General features: G+C 39.3%; 2 protein-coding genes across 2 annotated transcripts; both read right to left on the bottom strand.

The window, feature by feature from the left end:
• Positions 1-14,101: 14,101 nt before the first annotated feature.
• tmsb4x (thymosin beta 4 X-linked) lies at positions 14,102-15,441 on the bottom strand. Its single transcript, XM_038720617.1, has 3 exons — positions 15,287-15,441; positions 14,588-14,700; positions 14,102-14,497 (listed from the first exon to the last, which is right to left on the bottom strand). Exons 2-3 carry the CDS (start codon positions 14,685-14,687, stop codon positions 14,469-14,471), a joined length of 129 nt encoding a protein of 42 aa, XP_038576545.1. The 5' UTR covers positions 14,688-14,700; positions 15,287-15,441; the 3' UTR covers positions 14,102-14,468.
• A 621-nt stretch (positions 15,442-16,062) lies between these two features.
• LOC119904158 (toll-like receptor 8) lies at positions 16,063-20,971 on the bottom strand. Its single transcript, XM_038720614.1, has 2 exons — positions 20,727-20,971; positions 16,063-19,565 (listed from the first exon to the last, which is right to left on the bottom strand). Exons 1-2 carry the CDS (start codon positions 20,727-20,729, stop codon positions 16,479-16,481), a joined length of 3,090 nt encoding a protein of 1,029 aa, XP_038576542.1. The 5' UTR covers positions 20,730-20,971; the 3' UTR covers positions 16,063-16,478.
• Between the last annotated feature and the right edge of the window lie 173 nt (positions 20,972-21,144).

The raw sequence follows: 21,144 nt of genomic DNA, 5'->3' as shown, positions 1-21,144 counted from the left end.
TGTGGATCCCCAGTAGGAAAACTTTTACTGTTGTACAAATGTCAAATGCAGGGCAACCTATTTATCTTTTTCTGTTACTTTTACATGGATTTGCTGCTTGACGTTCTGCTCGTGCTGTATTTTTTGGGGGATAATTAGCTGCATCAGCTAATTGTTGAACTCAGACGTGCATAGGCCTGTCATTAGCAGCTCCAGTGCTCTTTGATGTCCTGCTCAAAGGTAGCACATAAAGCTTCGCTCTCTCGCACATGCTGATTCCAAGTTCAGCTATAAAAATGTTTAATGAGTATTGACGCTTTTAAAGTCAGTTCCAACATCTGGTCCTGATCCTCTGTACCCTTAAAAACAGACAGGTGATGTTTCTGTAGGAGCTTTAGAGTTTAGTTTACGTTTGTTGTTGAAATACTTCTCTCAGGTTTTGTATGACAGAGGTAATTTTTTTTCGCTGAATTTATTTACACAGTTCATGTCTGTCAACTGCCACATTGTCCAAAGAAGCTCAAAATGGCCATTTGAAAACTGTAAATGGCTTTCAGATGAGAGGCACATCTGCAGTTAAACCACTATAGTTAAGCTCAACAATCCAACTCTGTGACTATTTACCCAGACATTCAGTACTCATGTCACAAAGCAGAAATGTTTCTGCATGCTAAATGTTGGTTATATTTCATTTTGTTTATATAGTGCGAGGTCAAAACAAATTCAGCCTGGACACTCCCACTGTTGCAACCATTTATTGTAAGAATAATACAAGTTGTTTGAGTTTGAGTCGGTTGAGTTTGATGTGGCTCCGCTCATGTGAAACTCAGAACAAATCAGTGTGGCACAAACTGATTCTTAGCTCTCACACACTCAACTTAACTGAGCAGGGGATACACAACGACAATTAACATGAACCTAAACTCATATTGCTGAATTCACATGGAGCAATTCCTATATATGCTAACCCAGGAGGAAGCTCGGGAGGTGGAGGAAGTTTGGTTGCTGGGAAACTAGGCCATGTTTCCTACAAATATGCAGCACTGAGTAGTGGTATTGGCAGAAAATAATATCTGTTAACAGGGGACCGCATGGACAGTAACAATTACCATGATTTAGTTCACCATGGTTTATTTGTCATGACCACAATCTTTCTGTAACCTTTTTCCAAGTAGTTTTACTTTCTTAGGTATAACATAGGGAGCTTATTGGTCACATGGTTCCAAGTGGTTCCTTCATGTGGACCATCTAGTTGTTTGAGTTAGGCTGTAGTTACATGTAGTATCTATATCTATATAAAATTGTAGGGAAGTACCAACAAACCATAACATGACTTTTTCAAAGCAGACATTTTAAATTGTGATAGTAGGAGAAGCACAGGTATTACTAATAACTTTAACGATGGCTCTGTTCTATTCAAGTGTCCCAGGACAGTGAGCCAGCACGCACAACACCAGGAACACGATACTGAAGTAGCTAAATGGAATTCAGCAGATATTTTATTATTTACACCTGTGCTTTTTTCACACTGACATGTCAAAATGTCTGCCATGAAAAATACCTATTTTGCCAAGACCACCATGTTTAATAGTTACATTAAAAATTAATTTAATAGTTTGGAAACTTTTTCGCAAGAGCAAGACATTGGAGAATATTTTTGACCAAAATAAAAAACTAGCTTTCACAAGATTACATGTCAACAGTTTAAAAAATATATATTATTTTTGAAGAGATGGGTTTACACAGCCATTTTTCTCCTCCACTGAATTATGTGGGAGTTAAAATACTTTGACTTTTTCCATGACATATTGTTTAATTTTGGTTTACAGCTAAAAAGTTAAATGTGATAGGATCTAGGGAATGAAACAAGAGCTGTATGCTCTCCACACAATGACTCGCTGAGTTGTTGTTTTCTGTATGGTGTCAGGCTCTAGCATATAGTATTATTATTTATTACTGCATTAAACAAGAAAGTCATTGTTTGTGTACAGTACAGTGCATGACATTACAGCAATCATATATAGTAGTTATAGTAGTAGTCACTATTAGTCCTTGTTTCATTTGATGCTTGATATCTTTACCACCTTCAGAGGGAGAGCTCCTGTGCTACACAATAACATACACATACACTCACCCATTTCCTTCCTTCCTAGTCTGCAACCTGACTCTCTATGACTGACATCTCAAGCATTTGGGTCATGCATACTATACATTAAAGCTGTTTTCTTGATGCTGCTGTGTCAGCTGTGTGGGCCCTGTACTAAGGTAGTTGTCGAGTGAACCTGATGAAGCCATTATTTTTACAACAACAGTGCCATCTTCTTGAAAGCCCTCTCATTTAGACCAGTTCTCCCAACTTCCATCGAACTGGATGCAGCTTTGATGCAGTTTAGTGGCTTTTCAGTTAGCATGTATGAACTTTCAAGATATGCTCTATGGGAGTATGTGAATTTGTTTTAAATGACTGAAAAAACACAGGGATCATTTAATTTTTAGAGGTAGTTATGAAGCCCCTTATACTGTCCTGACAAATTTTGTTGTGTTTTTAGTGCTAGTATAAACAAAATGTTTCTTTTTAACATTTCAAGTAGGTATAGTGTAGCATTTAGTATTTCTTTAGCATGAATCTATAAATCTGCCACAGTCTGTCTCAGATTTTCTTAAGTTCCATTTTCTTCCAGGAGGGGGAGACACTTGCCAACACATGTAAAGAGCCAAGAAGTAGACAAAAGGCCATGTGTTGCTAAATACTTTGCCTGTAATCTACATCTAATTGAGTTGCAATTTCGTCTTCTTAATGACAAAATCTTAATGTTTTGTTTTTTAACTGTTCTGTTCCCGGCTGGTCGGGATTTGGGGTTTAACCGTTCTGCACTGATCTGAACAGAAACCTCAGCTGTTTGAGTGGAATTTTATTGGGTGCTTTGCCTCTTTTCTGTCACCAGAGGTCCCTGTTGGTGTGCATGTGTTTTTGTGTTGACTGAAGCTGCATCATATCCTGAATGAGAGTACATGTTGAGGCACATTATAAAATGGGGTGGTTATGGATAGGACAGTAGTCTACTTAGCTGTTTCCTGTAGCTATTATCATGGATTTACAAACATTAAAAAGTTACTTTTATCATTTTTAGGGTATGTGTTAAGCTAGAATTAACTCACACTTTTTCATGTAATGACTTATATATGTATGCCCTTGTTTCTTTGTGTCATTATTTTTTTAAACCTGGCTACAAGTGGTACAGCACTTTGGCAGCACGCTGTTACTAACCTTCAGGAAGTGTGCCTCCCCACTTCCTGGCATTCACTTAGGTCAATAATCTCCACTCACTTCAATTGGCTCCAAGCTTGCAGACAGGAGTCGATGAAGTTATAATTCGATAATGCAGTGGATACTGGGTCAGTAACCCTAGTTTACCCCCCCCGACAAGATGCATGCTCCTTTTTGGGGGAAATCAGTTGCCCCTATGCGAGGGATGCACAGAGTCCCTCACCATGACTGCTGGCACGCTGAACAAGGCTTTTACTATAAAAGGAGAGACAAAGCTGTTAGGAGTAGTTATTTTGAAAGCAGTGTGTGTACACAACCACATCCTGCCCTGAGTGGGAGATGAAATGAGCAATGAATGCGCTGCAGAGAATACTGACTGCTGTGAAAATGGGCCACTGCTCATCAAAGATATCGTGGTAGACTATTTGACGTGATGTGTTTAAATAAATTCAAACACTGTTGTCTAGATTTGACAAAGGTTTATAAAACTGTCAAATTTAAAAGGGCTGTGTGTAACAATAAAAAAAGAACAATCTGGCTTCAAAGCTCCAGTCTTTTACGTTGTAGTGTGGTCTTTCTAAAAACGATAAACCCTGATATTGTGTATTACTTTAAGAAGATCTGTGCAACAGTGAAGAGGGGCGAGCTGTGACTTCCCCCCCTGCAATAGTAGGTGGGACCTTGAGAAATCTTTTGACTGGGTGTGTTCAACTCTCAGAGAAGGATCCTTTATTCACACCTCTCTAGTTAAATTGTTAAGTTTGTGAGTACAGAGGATGAAACACATGAAAAAAAACAACCTTAATATAGAGCAACTTTTTCTATAGAGCAATGATTTTCTGCATTCAGTGTGCATCTGAAGCCTCGCCTGATCATCTGATACCTAAAGTTTCATTTTTTGTGCTTAAAGTTGTAATTGTATGGCACTGTCCTTTATGTGACCTAACAGAAACCTCCTGTAATTCAGACTTATAAGTCCAGGTGCTTCTTCTGGAACATCTGCTGCCCACAGATAACACAATGACACGCTGCTGCTAAGTGAGGTTGAAGCCAGTGCAACCAGAGAGACAGATCATGGGGGATTCAAGATTCTGTCTGCGAGATCACACAGAACACTTTTGCCCTCTCGATGTGACGGGTGTGGCAGGCTAAATGCAGGCTTTGGCCGCAGCTGGACACCTCCCGTTCTCCTCTCATTAATAATGCAGCAGCGGACACAGTTGTGCCATGCCGTGAGGGTGGGGTATAGGGAAGCACCAGACATCTCAAGAGGGTTCGTGTGTGGCTCAACATTATTTATTAATGGGCTCGCCTGGTCAGAGACATTACAGTGATCTATTTAATCTGTCACAGTCTCAAACAAAGCACTTCTGCTGAGGACTCTGCAGTAGAGCTGGTGATGTAATTTCACAGAAGCAACATCAGTTGCTTTGCTAAAGTTGTATCACAGACAGTCTTCCTGTATTGCATTGTTTTGTATGAGGAGACTAGTCTTTGTCTGCTGCATTAATTGCTGACTTTTTAATCTAACTGAGGAACATGACACATTGTTTTCCTGTCTTTCATTCTCCTTGGTAGATCCTGACTAGACCTCACACACCATTAAACAACATCACATATACTTTATACATATAGCTAAAGATGTTGCGGTATGTTTTTTTTAACTTCCATTTCTTCCGTATGTGGTTAGTTAATGGGGAACTTCCCCTGTGTACTTCCTGCCACATGAATATATCTAAATCGAAATATCTCTTTTCAAACTACCCTCTTTTATTAACACTGCTGTTTTCTAAGGTCCTAATATTTTGTTTTTGTGTCACTAATGCTCTGTTCAGTTTGACCTGTTTTAGTAAGTTTGCTGTAACCTACTTGTGGTGGCACACATGCCAACAGTTTGTAGTTAAAGCCATGATTTGTTCAATTAGCTCTGGGAACCTCGAGAGTCTTTGTATGTCTTCTATGTGCAATACAAAACATATCCCTATGCTGCTATTATCAAAGCTACAATTAAAGGAACATATTATTGCGATAATGAAGCCTTTTGTGTCATAGTGATACAGCTTTATTCTGTAGCTATAATTTGCATTGTTCTTTGATGTCTGCAGGGGTTCAATTTGCCATTTAACCTATAGCAAGACCCCACAGGTCAGAGTTTAAAGCTGCCCTTTATTCTTCTTAACTGGGGAGGTTCATGCTGGGTATAATTACACAACTATGTACCCTAAGAAGAGAACCCACTTCACCTTAGTGCACTTATCATGTAAACTGCATGCCTAACAGGATAAGACATGCTGCAGTATCATTTTTAACTGGGACCATGTGTGTGCTCAAGAGTTTGAATGTGCCTGCACTATTGTAGGGATCATAGGCTCCTGACAATACATTTAAAATGGCTGTGTTGTTATTACAGACTTGTCCCAACTGGTTATCATTACAATAAAAACAACCAGATTTCATTTCCTGTTTTTACTTAGAATGAGCTTTGCAGCTCTTGCTGCAGGGATACACAAAATACAGGGATACAAAAAAAAAGCTTTCCACACTTGGCTTTTTAAACTGTAAAAATTAACTGTTTGGGGTTGTATACATATACTATTAAACTGTAAGATATGAGTGGACGGCATGTGTGTTTTGGTGTTCATAAAGTTGTTTAGGTAGGATTTATTCCCTAACAAGGTTTGTAATTTGACTTGCACGTTCTGCTGGGTTCATTTTAGCATAATGTTCGAGATCTGGGCAGAGAAGAATGAGGCTTGTGTGTTATACCTACAGGTTCCTCTAAAGCGGTACACAGCATGAAGTGGAAACAGCCTGCCACAAAAGGAAGAGAGAACATGTTACAAATAGCAGAAGTAACAGTTCAAAAACTTTGAACCAGGCTTTGTCTTGACTGTTTCCACAGGCCCACTTTGAACTGTGTGCACACATAGGCTACACAGCCATCTCCAAGTGCTTATCCACATTAATTAAGGGGAGATAAAACCATTCTCAGACCCACTCTGAATGTTTCACAACAAGCCTTTTAGACTACTGGGTGCAGACAACATAGATGTAAGGGGGTTTGCATGCTGTTATGATACTACAAATTTAAACATAACTGCAAGCCTATACAAAGGATCAACATATAAATGCTTGCATTTGGCCAATATACATACAGAGACATGCTGTATCTAGCCAGGACTTCTCCTAACTACTCAGGACCATGGTGCATAGCAGTAAAAGATAAAGAAACAAAAAACAAATTTATATAATTGATCATCATTCAAGCGTTGCAAATGGTTGTTCAATACAACTCGCAAAAACTAAACACACACAATTACATACATGGCACATCAAATAAAATGTGTCAGCATCACCAGTTCTCAAAATATAAATAGAATCCCACACCACAGTTTCACATCTGCCAAGTATAATATTTTTGGCAGTTTTTGGTAGGATTTAATGAATTTAAAAATCCTGGCAGATATAACGATGTCATCAGGTTGTTGTAGTCTCTGCCAGGATTTTACACTGCTTTTTAAGGAACATTTTTGTGATCTGCACCATATACAGAACAGCGTGATTGATCAGTCATTAAATCCTACCAAAAACAATATTATAGCAAAAAATATTATACTTGGCAGATGTGAAACTGTGGTGCGGGATTCTATTTATATTTTACTATTACTATTTACTATTTGTACCTCTTTACTAACCTACACCTCATGTGAACAGAATACACAGGTGTTCACAGTTGTGAAGCACATGTGAAACTTGACACTTCACTACACCATCACTTAATTTAAGTTTAAAATGAAGTTCCTCTTCCTTTCCTGACTTGCATAGAAACAAGAATTACAGCAGCTCGGCAATGAGGAATCAGTCCACCAGCACAGTTAATTTAACAGTTTTGCTTCTATACTATGGCACTGCAGCTCACCACATCCTGTCACACAGACAAATTCAAGCTCCTGTAACATACAGCTTTAAAGTGCAGGAGATTTAACAGTCAGGTAACACTTTCTTGTCAACACTGGTTTACTAAGGAATGATAATAATCCATTTTTGCCATCTTAAGTGTTATTGCAGGACCAGTAGCAAATATTAACACAAGTGCTTTGAAAAGTGGCACATTATAAGTGGTCAAAAAGTTGTTATATTGTCTCAGACAAATACTAATCCTGTGCTGACACTGTAATGTCAAGCCACGAAAGCTGTACTATAACTTGGAGAAACATCTAAGTAAGTGTGAGGAGGAGAGGTTGACAAATTCTGTCAAGAGCATTATCCTCTGGTATGACAACATATACCAGCCAAAAGGACTGAACTGGAGGGATAAATTGTTAGTGGAGCTTTGCTTCTTTGTGTCCCATAACAACAATCATGTATCAGTGCCATGTCCTATTAAATATTGCCAGAAATCTTTAATGGGATTATTAAGACAATATCTGACAGCGACAAAAAAAACCCAAAAAACTGGATTGTCATGTCATTTTGTGTGGGGGTTTAGTTCCATGTGGTTAACTATCACATAGGTGCTTTGTTTAGGAAGGTGGAGGTCTGACCTGACGATATGACATTCTGGTCACTGCTTCAAACTCAACTTATAGAGGCACTTAGTCTTCTCTCAAAAGGGAACTACTTTGTTTCCTGCACTACATGCTACAAACATTTACCACATAAGCTAACCTGGTAAAAAAAAGGGTTGGTCAAAAAAAGACTCCACAGAAGAGTCAGCTGCACCAGTTAAAAGCAGTATAGTAGAAAAAAACCCTGGTTCAATCTCTTAATTCATCTGCCTATTGCCTTAATAAATATTGAGGTTCTTTCATTTATATGGAGCCTGCCTTGCCAAGTGAAAGGACCACGTACTCAGCATCTGATCCAGAAGGAAATACTTAAATCACAGTTTCTGCATACACACTTCATTGTTTGATTTTCCAGGTCTACTTTTTGTGATTTTGCAGATTTATCACAGTACCGATCCTAGTTTTGCATAAAAATGTACCTAAACGTAGAATAGTCACTTTTCTGATGCATATATCAATTGAAGTCTATTTCTCTCTAAATCTCTCTTGTCAGTCTTCAGATTCAGATCAGATATTTCACTCAACTGACAGATTGTCCGAGCTCTGCATTTTCTCCCACTTTTTCCGTCCGACAACCTAGAACACTCACTTCCACTGCTCACATCACATGATTACTGCCGCACAATCTTTATCTCCCTCTTTAAACACATGCATGCTGGCGTCTCACTTCAAACTCATTCCTCTCACTTCCTGTTGCATTGTCTCACATGATCAGTGTTATCATGCTAGCTTTAAACCCTCACCTTGTGCTCTGTATTCTGCATGTGCGGTGCCTGGCGCAGGTTACTGAAGTTGTAGCACGTAAGACTGTGAATGCTTTCTCTCATGCACATATAATGTAAGTATACATGAGAAAATTGGTGCTGAAAAGGGGGGGATTTGGGTTGCTTGGCTCACAGCTGGCGAGCTACGGAGCTCACCAGGGTGACTCTTGCAGCTGAAAGGTTGCATGCACATGTCACATTGGATCAGACTACACTGCATCTATGTCAGTGCACTGGGGTCACATCTGCCTAGCTAATCAGATTGCAAAAATCCAGCAAGCTAAAGAAATAGAAAGCGCTTTATTCTTGGAATTACATTGCCTTTGTGTAACTGACCCTTTAACTTTTCTCACTTGTTTGAACATTGAGCTCGATCCCTTGCCATCGCTGCGTTCAGAGCATAGCTTTTTTTTTTGCCAGAAATAGGAAATTAGTTGCATATCTGTCAGTGTAGAGAAAGCTTTGAAACAACATTTACACAACAATTAAAGGATATAAAAACAGTTAAATAAATAAACAACGTTTTCATTTTTAAGGGCTATTTAAAAATGTCTTACTGCACAGCTGAGACATCCTGCAAATAGGCTTTCTGATCAAGTCTGCAGTATTTACACTATTTTATCTGCCTCCTGTTGCTATACATCTGATTATATTCTTGTTATATCGTGCTACTTTAAGAGATCAATCCTTCCTCTCATTCTCTATAACTGTTTTTGGAATTTGTGATGAGGTTGTATATTTTTTGGTGATCCAGTCTTTCCTCAAGCTGTATCTACTTTAGTTTCACATAATGACCCATACACCCCTTTGTCTGCCACCCCTTGCTAGGTAATTCTGTAGGACTGACACCACAAATGCAAAGTGCATTCTCTGCTAAGTTGGGCGTTGCTGTTCATTACTCCAACTAGAGCTTAACAGCCTCCAAAGAATAAGAAACAGGTCAGGTAACTCTGTATGTATTTGCTTTGTTTGTGAGCTTTCAAACAGTTGCACTACATTTTACTTCGCTACTTAGCTTTTCCAGAGATTCCTGTCAAAACCTGCACAGACATAAATGTTTGCCAGCCCTGTGCCACAAATCTCATGTATAGTACAAGGCACGTTTCTGGGAGTTCCTTTGTCACACATAGCAACCATTATGGTGCGTCACTGGATTGGTCAGCTCACACCCTTCAGCTTTTGTGCCTACCTATCACACAATGGCTGCGCTACTTTTTCCCACCATGGGTGTGATAATGAAGACAAAGATGGATTGTCCTTTCCTTGGTGCACTCTGAAGTAAGAACATAAAGACGCTGAGTCTCCCTACACAGATGAATGCACATTTGTTGCCCAGCTTCAGTATTTTATCACACTTATGGTTAAAACTGGAGCAAACTTTTAAAGTCATATAAAGCAAACAGTTTGACAGGTTTTACTGTCTTGAATGATATTTAACCTCCGTGACCCTGTACGCAGGATAAGCAGTTGACGATGGATGGAATAATATTTAACACCATGAATCCATTTTGTGTACTGGCTTTTCCTGCTTCTGTACTGTGACTGAGCTATGTTCATAATAATTTCAGAATTTGACAGTACAGTTGATAACATCACATAATGTTCCTCTTCCTAACATATCTATGGATATTTGTGATGATTCTGTTCTGTTATTCTATGCCAGCCACAAAACAGATAACTAGAGAGACACCCACTTGGTGCCATTAACATTTGATTTCAATAGACTCCTAGATAAACAGTTTAATTATTTATATTTCCAGTGTCCCTGTGGACTGAAAAACAACAAAATTAATAAAAAGTTAAAAACAATTATTGTGCTCAGTTTAAGCTTTTCCTGTTGCATGCAAAATTATAAAGGTGAAAGTATTATCAGATGTCACCAACAAGCAAAGCTTCTGAAAATCCTTTTTTCCTGTTACACATTTACCAGAAAGACCTGTCCAAAACATGTTTCAATTCTCTTATAGAATTCAGGAAATGTCTTTTGTCATTTGAGCTGGTGGCGTACACAACAATAAACTGCTGGCTGGCTGTAATGAGCATGCTGGCGCTGTGATTGACTCACAAAAATGCATTAGGTGTTCCATTACAGCACAGCATATTGGCTAAGGTACACATTGCACAACAACATCTGTTCTCTGTGGCATACTTAAACACCTAAGAAATGCAAAGCTGTGCCCAAACATGAGAAACATGCTTAGACAGGAAAACAATTGAAACAACTTGCCAGAGGGTGTTTAACCTGCAGAATGTGAACCAAACCAGCAAAAAAAGAGAAGTCAAACTAGAATTGAGTTTCTCATTTTACTTGACCTAGCAGCTATTCCCAACAGATTAGCCAAGAACATTTTTTATTTCATAGCTGAACATAAGTTTCCTACAATTACATCCAACAATCCAATCCAACCGTTAAAGTAGTAACATCAGGGGCAAGTGAGGAAGACCAGAATGTTGTGCCAAAAGACGTGTAAGTATTGTGGAGGAACCTTAACGATCATGTGAGAATGAAAAAAAAACTATACATACAGTAAAACCACTATACTTTGTAAAGGAGGCTCAAGCTAATTTCTGAAATTGTTACGCGTTGCACAGGTTTCAATTATCTGGCTCTGAACAACACTGCTGTGTCTCTGATTTTGTCTAAATATATGGAAAGCTTAAAAATCTCCAGTCTGCTACCATGGAAACAGAACACAAGAAAGATGGACCTGGCATTCAGATAATAGGCTGAACATGATGAAGGAGCAGAGACACAGTGTTGAGTTTCGCCACGCTGCTGCTACCAGCTGTGAGATCCTGTCACTTCCTCCGGCATATAAAAATAATAACCTGTAGGAACAAGGCTTGTTTTTGCCCCTAAAACATTTCCTGTCAAAAAAACAGTCAGGGTATGATGTTACATGAATTTGCTGCTAATATTAGGGATGTTTATTAAGTTTTATTGTGTTTTGTGTATTGTATTGGTTTTGATACTGATACTGATATTAGATACTGATTGGTAGCCAATTCCGAATCTCTTTAACCATTTTTCAGAAACAAAACTTGTGAAGACATCTTTAAAATGTGGGAAGAATCATTCCTTCTTCTCACAATGCTTCACACCATTTCTGACATTTTGACTCATTGTTAATGTATATGATTATTTGATAAATTATTGAAACTGATTATATCAGTCACATTCAGTACAAATTCGCAAGTTATTTCTATGCCTCATATAAAAAAAAACAGTATGATGGTTGTTAATATACAGTTTAAGCCCCTGTTGGGGAGCAGCATTCCCAGTGTGGTGTCATTCTCAAAGTACATTACGTATGTAGCCATAGACAGTCTTAGAGGCATTTGTGTTCTTCGTAGAGGGATGCAGTCGGTCCTGAGGGTGCCCATCACAACACTGGCAGATGGCCATGCCTCAAACCAAGTTCACCACAATCAGTCCTTAGTGTCATTTGCATCCCTTTTCGTGGACAGTCATCACATCTTGACTGGGAAGACCCATATAAGCAGCATTTGTTAAAATCGGGTGACTCAGTATAATGCTGTAATTATTTATATTAATGCTCTACTCCCCACCCAAAGGGGATCAGGTTTTCCCTTCGAGTGTCCTTGAGCAAGATGCTAAAAGCTTGAGCTGCATTCCCGTTGTAAGGATAGATATGTCTGAAGCTAAACATATCATTTGTCACTTCAACAAAGTGTGGAGAGAGCGTAACAGGAGAAAACAGTGTCTTGTAATGTGTAGTATTGGCTACTGTTTTCCCCAAAGCACACATTGTTGGGAGACACTGAGGAGCTGTTGTGTTGCCAGACTGCACATAAGGATGGTAGAAGACTTGGGGAGGGGCTGGCATCACATGTGTGAAAGAGTGTACATGTTGTGGCCTTTTGGTGCTTCTTATGAGGACAGATAAAAAAACAAACATGCCCTTTTTCCCATACTAAAAATTACTAGATTAATTGTGGCTTCGTGGGAAAGAGGATGAATGTGAACTTGTGCCAGTCCCTCAGCAGAGCCTATTGTTGTTGCTACAGCACAGCTGTTATGGTCTATAGACACATTGCAGTTACGTAATCTCTCTCCCTTTCTCTCTTTCCACACGAGATACAGCTGCCGTCCCTGTGCAGCAAAATGAGGTAGAACAGTCTCATTTTTTCCCCTCTTTAAATAGATGGTTAAATTAGCTTTTCATGGTGACAGCCTCCATATAGTGCATCCTCGTCAATGCTGTGGTTTACATTCAGTGATGTTACAAACACCAAGGCTTGCACAGTGTTAAGCTGATGATACACAGAGCAACTTTTAGAGCAATCGTGCTGGGCAACTTTGCCGTCAGTGGTAATGAGTAAAGATTACTACTGTGATCCCCTTCCCCCACCACTCCACTACCTGCCCCGCACCGCCGCTATCCGTTCAAAACATAGTCGGACTTGCCTCCAGCAAGATTGCCCAGCAACATTGCTCAAAAAGTTGCCCTGTGTATTATCAGCTTAAGTCTATGACACTATAATGATCACAGTCCTGAATTGGCTGATATGTTGACAAAATGTTAACCTTTAAAAAAAAAAAAAAAAAAAAAAAAAAAAACTTAAACTGATCATTTGTTTGATCATAGCTTCACAGCAAAAAGCTATTTAAAAAATAGAGGCCAAACTATTGTACTCAATAAATCTACCGTTTAACCCTGCAGCTAAAGTTATTGCTCTTGTCTCTTTAGTTTAGTGTTCAGTGTATACCTGTCACCTCTGATTAGTACAGTGCATCAGGAGACACCCAACTGACGGCAGACACGTAATTCTAACTGTACTTTCTAACATAACCTAGCATTAGGTTTGCGCTGTTAAACCCCAGCATTGATTTTAAAGACATTCTGGATGCTGCAGCTGCTGATTAAAATCTGACCGACCAGAAAGTAAATCAAATGATCTATTCTTGCGACACAGCAACACCTGAGGTCCATTTGACAAGACATGATCGGTCTTGTCAGGCAGGAGATATTCACAAGAATTGCCTCATGGCAGTTTAACATTGGAAAGCTGTTAGTACAGCTGGAGGTAGTGCTCATACTTAAAGGTTGGCTGAACGTGTGCCTGGTGCAATTTCAAGGCCGCAAGTTTCTGTGCCACGCTGAATATGCAGGACTGCAAGGCTGTCCAATTCAAATTAAGGTGGAGGTGCAAACACTTGATGAAATTAGGAGTGGGTTCATAAAGTTATGGAACAGCCTACCACCCCCCAAGATTGCCATTAACCTTATCCAGGAAGTGCACAAGCAGTTGAATCCAGCTGTACAGGATATAGGAATGCCACATCAGTTTACGCTCATCCAGAATCCAAGCAAGCAAACTGTTTAAGTATAACCACTTTTAGTTGTGCCAGCACCAGAGACAGATGCAACACCTACAAAGTGCTCCCACGCTGCCAGAAATGCTTAAGAGTTGTTTGTTTTTTTAAACTCGGCTAGTAATGCAGGCTGGGAGGCGCACAAATGGTGGACCCCCAGTGTAATACCACAAAGACACATTAAAGTCAATTTACATTTTATTTTGCATATGTGACAAACTTGTGCATTCCAGATTTTATACAAAAAAACCAAAACACTGCTTTGTGAGCATTTACAAGTGGCCAGAATAGGGCTACAACTCTGTAGGTCCCCTCAGTTGTTTCATGACACCTCTTCAACCGCACTGGCAAAGCAGCCACAGCAACAGATGAACAGGAACCCATGCTGACAAAACCTTTTATGTGCAGGGGGACAGCTAGACAAGAGTGGTGTGGGGGAAGAGTTGTACAGCCATTGTTTGTCATTTAGTAAGTACTTCAACTTCATACATGCTGGAACACATTAAGGGCAGGCTTGTGGAATGTACAATGCACAGGGGGACCAGTCTTCATTATGACTCAGTCTTCTCCTGTTCAATGGCTGCAAGAAGAAGAAGAAAGTTCTCATTAGTTCTAGAGGTTAACAGCAACTAATAATTTCTGGATTAAGGTCATTAGGCACAGCACATACTTTCTTTAGTTGGCAGTGTGTTTTTCTCCTGAGTCTCAGTCTTCTTCAGCTTGGTCTTGTCAAAGGTTGTGACTTCTGTGATGTCAGGTTTGTCAGCCATGTCTGCAGAGGCTCTATAAAAAAAAATAAAAAAAACCCCCACACACCTTAAATTGTGCCGTCCTGCCACGGAATTCAGTCAAAAGATACCCGAGCATGTAGACAGCTAATTAGTGGGCTCAATTAGAACTTAGAAGGCTAGTGTACGCAAAAAACTCAGTGCCTGATATTAGAAACGCTTTGTCAGTCAAAATATGCAGTTGAGGGACCACCGCCCTTTAAAATGAAGATGTGCAGATCGCCTTCATCTCCGACAATAGCTGCCCAACAAGTCGAACAATAGACATCACTCAAGTAAAGCACATAAGCTTGCTGAATTAGGGTTAACGTGTTGAACCGACAACATACAGCATTTTTAGTTTCATAGACTAAGCCACAAAACACCGTTACATTTACCCCTCTAGTCCCTCTAAACATTTGCTTCTATTAGGTAAGGCATTTTCGATTAATTCCAGTAGCTTTTTACACATCCTGCGCAGTTGACATCGTTTGATGTTGAGGCAGAACAGACGATGAGGAGAAACGTTATGAAACCTGAAGACTAAAGTAAACGCAGGCTCGAAATACACTTGCACACGGCCAAATAAACAACGCACTCACCAGGATTTTGGTCACAGAAATAACAAGATGCACGTCTTGCTGGCACAGGAGCAGAATGACGGTTACGGCGTCAACCACGCTATAAATACTGCGCAGTATGCAAATACAAATGTGACGTCACGTCCACTGTCTCTAAAGCCTGCTTTAGTACAAATATATTTTTGCTTCAAGTGTGATTACAACCACACGCTGGATGTACCTTCACCATATTTACAGCTTAGCTGAGTCTGTGCATTTATTTGAGAGGTAAACGTGCGTTTAGTCAGCTGTGACCACCTGCGTCAGATTAGTTGAGTAAAAGGAGCCTTCTCCCGTCTTAGTAACGTTAGGAGGCGTCTTTATCATCATGGCGGCTCCAGGTGTTTGTTGATGTCACAACGCGAATAAAAGCTTTAGGTTACAAAGTGCTTTATGAGTGAGGCAATGAGTCAACTGGTTTAAGTTTAACTTGCACACAGCGCCCTTTCAAAAATGTATCAGGGACGACACCGTGCGGTCAATCAAAGTAATAACCAGGACGTAATGCAAGGAAACGCGTGTAGTGTAGTGCAGTACATGGGGGACCTGTAGTAGGAGTAGTGTGGATTTAGAATTTAGATAACTGCTGAAAGTTTTTGTTGTCCAGTTTTTGTTTTTATTCTCTAATAAGTTAGCCCATACCAACCAGCAATACACACTTGAAATAAAGGAGAATGAAGTGCATTTAGTTGTCTTACAATTATAAACCTTGAAGATATTTTATATCTCAGATGGAGACCAGAAAACAGACTGAAACATTTTACGTATACAAAATGGGCTGATTTATTCATATAATATATGTAACATTTGCGAACAAAATACAGGACATTCTGTATCATTCTAACTGTATCAGCACAACATTATGAAATCATTTCTGTGAAGATTCTCAGACATTCAGGCCATAGTTCTCCAAGGTGCATTTAAATCAAGGGCAACTGGACTTGTAGCCTATGAGAAATGAAACATCTTCAAGCAACCTCAACCAAGTCCAGTAGCCCTTGATTTGAACCCACCTTGATTGTTTATTTTTCTTCTAATAAGACTCAGGCAGTGATAAAAGTTGTGATAGACCACATCAGCTTTGATACAGAACAAAAGTTTCAGAACAGATATTGTCCGCATAGTAAAGTTAGAAATCATCCCCAGACAGCTGGTCTTTAACATGAGCACTGCTTCAGTTGCTGGTGAAGTACTTTGAATAAGTCTTGTTGTATATCACCTGATTGTCTACTCTGACCACATTCCTCAAGTTTTGCCAAAACCAGGGCTCTGCAGCAGCTGTCCTCGGCCACTCCACAATACTTTTCCCACACAACCTCCTCCTCAGGCGCAGGAAGTGAGAGTGCTGCAGGACGGGCTCCAGCATCAGCAGCACGATCACATCTACATTTTCATCAAGCAGTCTTTGGTGGGCCAGATACATCGCCAGCTTGAAAACCCCAGTCTTAACATAACCCTCTGTTAAGACAAACAGTGTCTTGCGACTGTATCGGATGCTCTGGGTGAGGTTATCTACCAGCGGGACCCCTGGGGGCCAATCCCTTTCCTCCAGACACAGAGGAAGATGCTTCTCTCCTTCCTCTTCCAGTTTAACTCTTAGATTCCTCATCACCCACTCAGAGACATGTGGATCTCTGGTGTCATAAGTCACAAAGACATCATAAACACCACCCGGTGAGTTCAAGGACCTGTATCCTTTCAGCTTAGCTTTCATATAATGTAGGACGTAGGAAGCATCCCAGTAGAATAAATGAGCAACTGTTGCCACCAACATAAAGACGATAATGAAGGATTGTGTGAGAATGTAGATCAAGAATGCCTGATTGTCATTTACACACTGGTTAATATCAAAGTATATCAGAGCTTGATGCTTTTGGTTTGCTGGTGTGCTACATGTCACCTCAGTGGTCAGTCTGGGGATCTTTACATCACTGTTTCCAATCCACACAATGAAATCTAATGAATCACAGGTACATTGGAATGGGTTTCTATGCAAAAACAAAGTCTGAATCTGATTTTCAGGTCTCGGTTGGAAGGTGGACTGATTGATGATAGTCAGTTTGTTGTAGCTAAGGCTAAGAATCTTAAGGCTCTTTGCACCATTTAGAAATCCACTGTCCAAGTGGAAAATGTGATTATGGCTCAGGTCAAGGAAAGTCAAACTGTGGGTGACATTTGAGTTTATACCTGTCACATTAGTTAAAGAATTAAAGCTTAGGACCAAAATTTGAAGTTGATTGAAACACTTTAGTTTGTCCCATTTAAAATCCGTAAGTGAGTTGTGACTTATGCGTAGTATGGTGAGGTTGCGCGGCAAATATTCATAAACCTCCTCTGGAATCTTTGCAATGCTGTTGTGGGATATATCTAAAATTGTCAAATTAGTTAGATTAGTAAAAAGGGTCTTGTATGAGCCATCTCTTTCTTTCCAAAGAGTCCCAAGATAATTATTCTTAAACTGAAGTTCGGTTAATGATTTGCTGTACATCTGTTTTGTCGTTAATGTAGAAATGGAGTTATAACTCATGTTCAGCACTCTCAGGGCAGGCAGATTTTGGGTAAAATTCAAATTATGCGTTATCCCAAACGCTTTAAAGTAGTGGCAGTTGTAACTAAGGTCTAGTACTTGTAGTTTCTTTAGTTCATTGAAGGCGTTGTCATAGGCCAGATCAATCTTATTGAATGACAGATCCAGGTATGTCAGATTAGGCAGCAAGGAGAACTCTGTTCCATTAAGCGCAGCTGAAAATCCATTTCCTGAGAGGTTGAGACATGAAATATTTCCATAACCCTCAAATTGCTGTGGAGAAATGAAGAACAGATTATTTGAGCTAAGGATTAGCACTCGTCCAGAGTCAAAGCACTCTTGCTTGATAAGGCTGTGTGTTATCTCATAAGCAAAATCTTTTGGATGAGGTTTTATGAGCGGTGAAATAGAAAAGTCCATCCCCTGATTGTATCCCCCACTTGGATGTGGGGGACTTTTCACTGGAATGGGATAGAGCCTGTTTTCTGCTAGGTATATCATTTTCAGGTGGGATAAATTGCTGAATATGTTGGAATCAGAGTAAATTATGAAGTTAGTCCCTAAATTCAATGCAGACAGATTTTTGAGCCCATACAGAGGTCTGAGTGTGCCTGGTCCAATATTCTGGAAGACCAAACCTTCCATATGCAAAGTTCTAAGTGACACAAGATTTGCAAACTCTCCTGAAAGATTTAATGTTGTAGGATATGATTTGAGAGCAAAATTGAAAGAGATATCAATTCTTTCTAGCCTGGGAAGGTATCTTAGAAATGTTGCCTCCTCAGTAATTGCTTTTAATAAGAAATTAAATGACAGGAACAACTCTTTCAGCTTGTTAAGCCTCTGAAACCACGAGGGATTTAGTAGCTCCAATGAGTTTCCTCCCAGGTTCAGTGACTCGAGATGTGTTAGACTGTGAAATGCATTGGGATGGATGCTGAGAGAACTGTTTTGGCAAGGAACACAGGGATATGGAGCATTTTGACATCTTGGACAGTTCCCTTGTATTTTTAGGACTTTTAGATTTTGTAGCCCCAGGAAATCATCTTCAGATATGTATTGTATTTTGTTGGAACCCAGTTTTAAAAAGCATAATGATTTAGGTAACCCTTTGGGAACTTGAGTTAAGTTGTTAAAGGACAAGTCCAGAGCCTGCAGTTTGGTCAAAGCTGCAAAACTCTCGTCCATAATCATAACAGATTTCCCACAAGGATTCCACATGTAGCAGTTTCTGGATAACCATAAATGTGTTACGTTTGTTAAGCCAGCCAGGCTGCTGTTATCCATGACCAAAATCTTGTTATTGTGTAGCTCAAGGATTTCCACACTGGGAGGGAGATTGCCGGGAATTTCAGTCAGACAATTGCCAGAGAGTCTTAGTTCGTGCAGTTTTGTCAGATTTCTGAAAGCATTCGCAGCAATTATCAGTGCCTTGTTCTTGTTTGCCCAGCTCAGATTGAGTCGAGTCAGATTCAGGAGGTTGGAAAATGAATTGTCTGAAATATTCTTAATGAAATTTTCTGATAAGTTGAGCTCAGTTGCATTGTCAGTTATCCCATAAGGTACTTTGTGCAGATGGCGCCCTTTACAGTCAAATAGCACCTTAGAGGTATTGTAGGCTGTGACATCACAAGGGAACTGCCGTGACATCCACACAGGTTTACACACAGCAGGCTGGATGTCATTATGGTAACACAGAAGGAAAAGCAGCAAATGCATCCAACATATGGCGGTCTGTAGATAAACAATAAAATAGGTCATATGGAGTTAACTTACACAGTATGTCATAACATACAGTAAACTGACTGCATACTGCATATCACCATTAATCATATATTACATCATACATTTTGTTATGTTAAAGCATAGGTTCACAAGTGTCTTAATAATGCTATAGTGCTATAATAAGGTGCTTATGTGAACCTTGAAACAGGTTTTGCAGTCTGAATAAGACAAATCAAATGGATATTTAAACAGTACAGGCAGGAGGATTGATTACAGCAAGCAAAACCTATTCAAATGTTCAACTGACAGACTTGACAAATTGTGAACCTGTACTTGCTTTCAAATATATCGCTTTCCAGAATGGTACCACCTGCATCCAGCAGGTGGCAGTAGGCTGTAAATTATCACTCAACTGGAATAACTGTTCCTGATATTTTGACAGAATTTAATTTGGATGATGATGATGATGATATGAATTACGTTAACCCCGTACAGCAGAGACTATGCTAAAAGCTACTCGAATAGCACAACTAGAGAAAAATGAATTGCCTCAGTAATGTCAGATACACAACAATACTTATCTAAATAAACTGTGCCAGCATGAGCTAACAAAATCCACCATGAGCTTCTAGTCATACCAGCCTAAGTAAGGCTGTAGCAGAAAAAACCCAGAGTGTAATTAAGTAACAGTGTGTTTTATTGCTTATGTTTGTATTATTACTTTTGTATTTCTAAGTAAGTATTATTATTGTACTGTTATTTAGTTGCTAGCTGTAGGTTGTTAGAAGTGTTATTTCAAACTGAGAGATAGTATTAAGATATATTCTGTAAGTTGTGAGTAAACTTTAATGTACTGTATTTACTTTAGAACACTTCATTATCACAAATGCAAATCAGCTGCCAACAAGTCAAAGTTTCTGGAGTGAAATAAACATATACACAGTTAGCACAAGTATTACTTCATGCCATGCAAGTTCTTATCACAGAAGCTTTACAGATTATATTACAGAAACATCCAATTAAAAAGCATGTGCAGTTAACCAGTAAATCCATAACACATGTTGATAAAACTTCTGATGAGTAAAACATTTTGTTAGATACATTTATTACGTGCTATACATGAAGCAAAGCTTAAAAAAGTACAGCAAAACTTGTATCATTGAAACTCACCATTGCGCATGTACTGTACTGATGCCTTATGATCCTTGTTGCACTGGTAAAACTGACATGGAACTATTTGTAAAAAAAACTATGCTATGTCTTGTTTGTCATCAAGTTATCACAAGTTGAAATATCCTGCATAATCTCTGTGTTCTTGATCTTTAATATATAGCACACAAAAAAATCCCCCTGTTGCTCAAACATATAAAGTCAGTCATAAAAGCAACGATCTGGCTGGTTCTCACAATCAGATAGGCTCTGGGACAGAAGTACGATATGAAGTGAGGAAGTACATCTGTTTCATTTCCCTGTTTCATGATATGTTGACAGTTTCATTGCCATCTCAGACTAAATGGAAATTATAATCCTCTGTGGAGATGGCAAAGAGTTATCTAATGAGTGAAGGTAAATAGGGAATTTTATATCA

The sequence above is a fragment of the Micropterus salmoides genome, unplaced genomic scaffold (genome assembly GCF_014851395.1).
Source record: "Micropterus salmoides isolate LMB-PRFRI ecotype aquatic unplaced genomic scaffold, ASM1485139v1 Ms_hic_scaffold_15, whole genome shotgun sequence".
In the NCBI taxonomy this organism is placed as follows: Eukaryota; Metazoa; Chordata; class Actinopteri; order Centrarchiformes; family Centrarchidae; genus Micropterus; species Micropterus salmoides.
This window is presented reverse-complemented; position numbering and strand designations above follow the sequence as displayed.

Coding starts and splice junctions, on each gene's coding strand:
- tmsb4x (XM_038720617.1), bottom strand. CDS start 14,687: ATGGCTGACAAACCTGACATCACAGAAGTCACAACCTTTGACAAGACC. Junction 14,498..14,587: donor CACACTGCCAACTAAAGAAA/GTATGTGCTGTG, acceptor TTCTTCTTGCAG/CCATTGAACAGGAGAAGACT.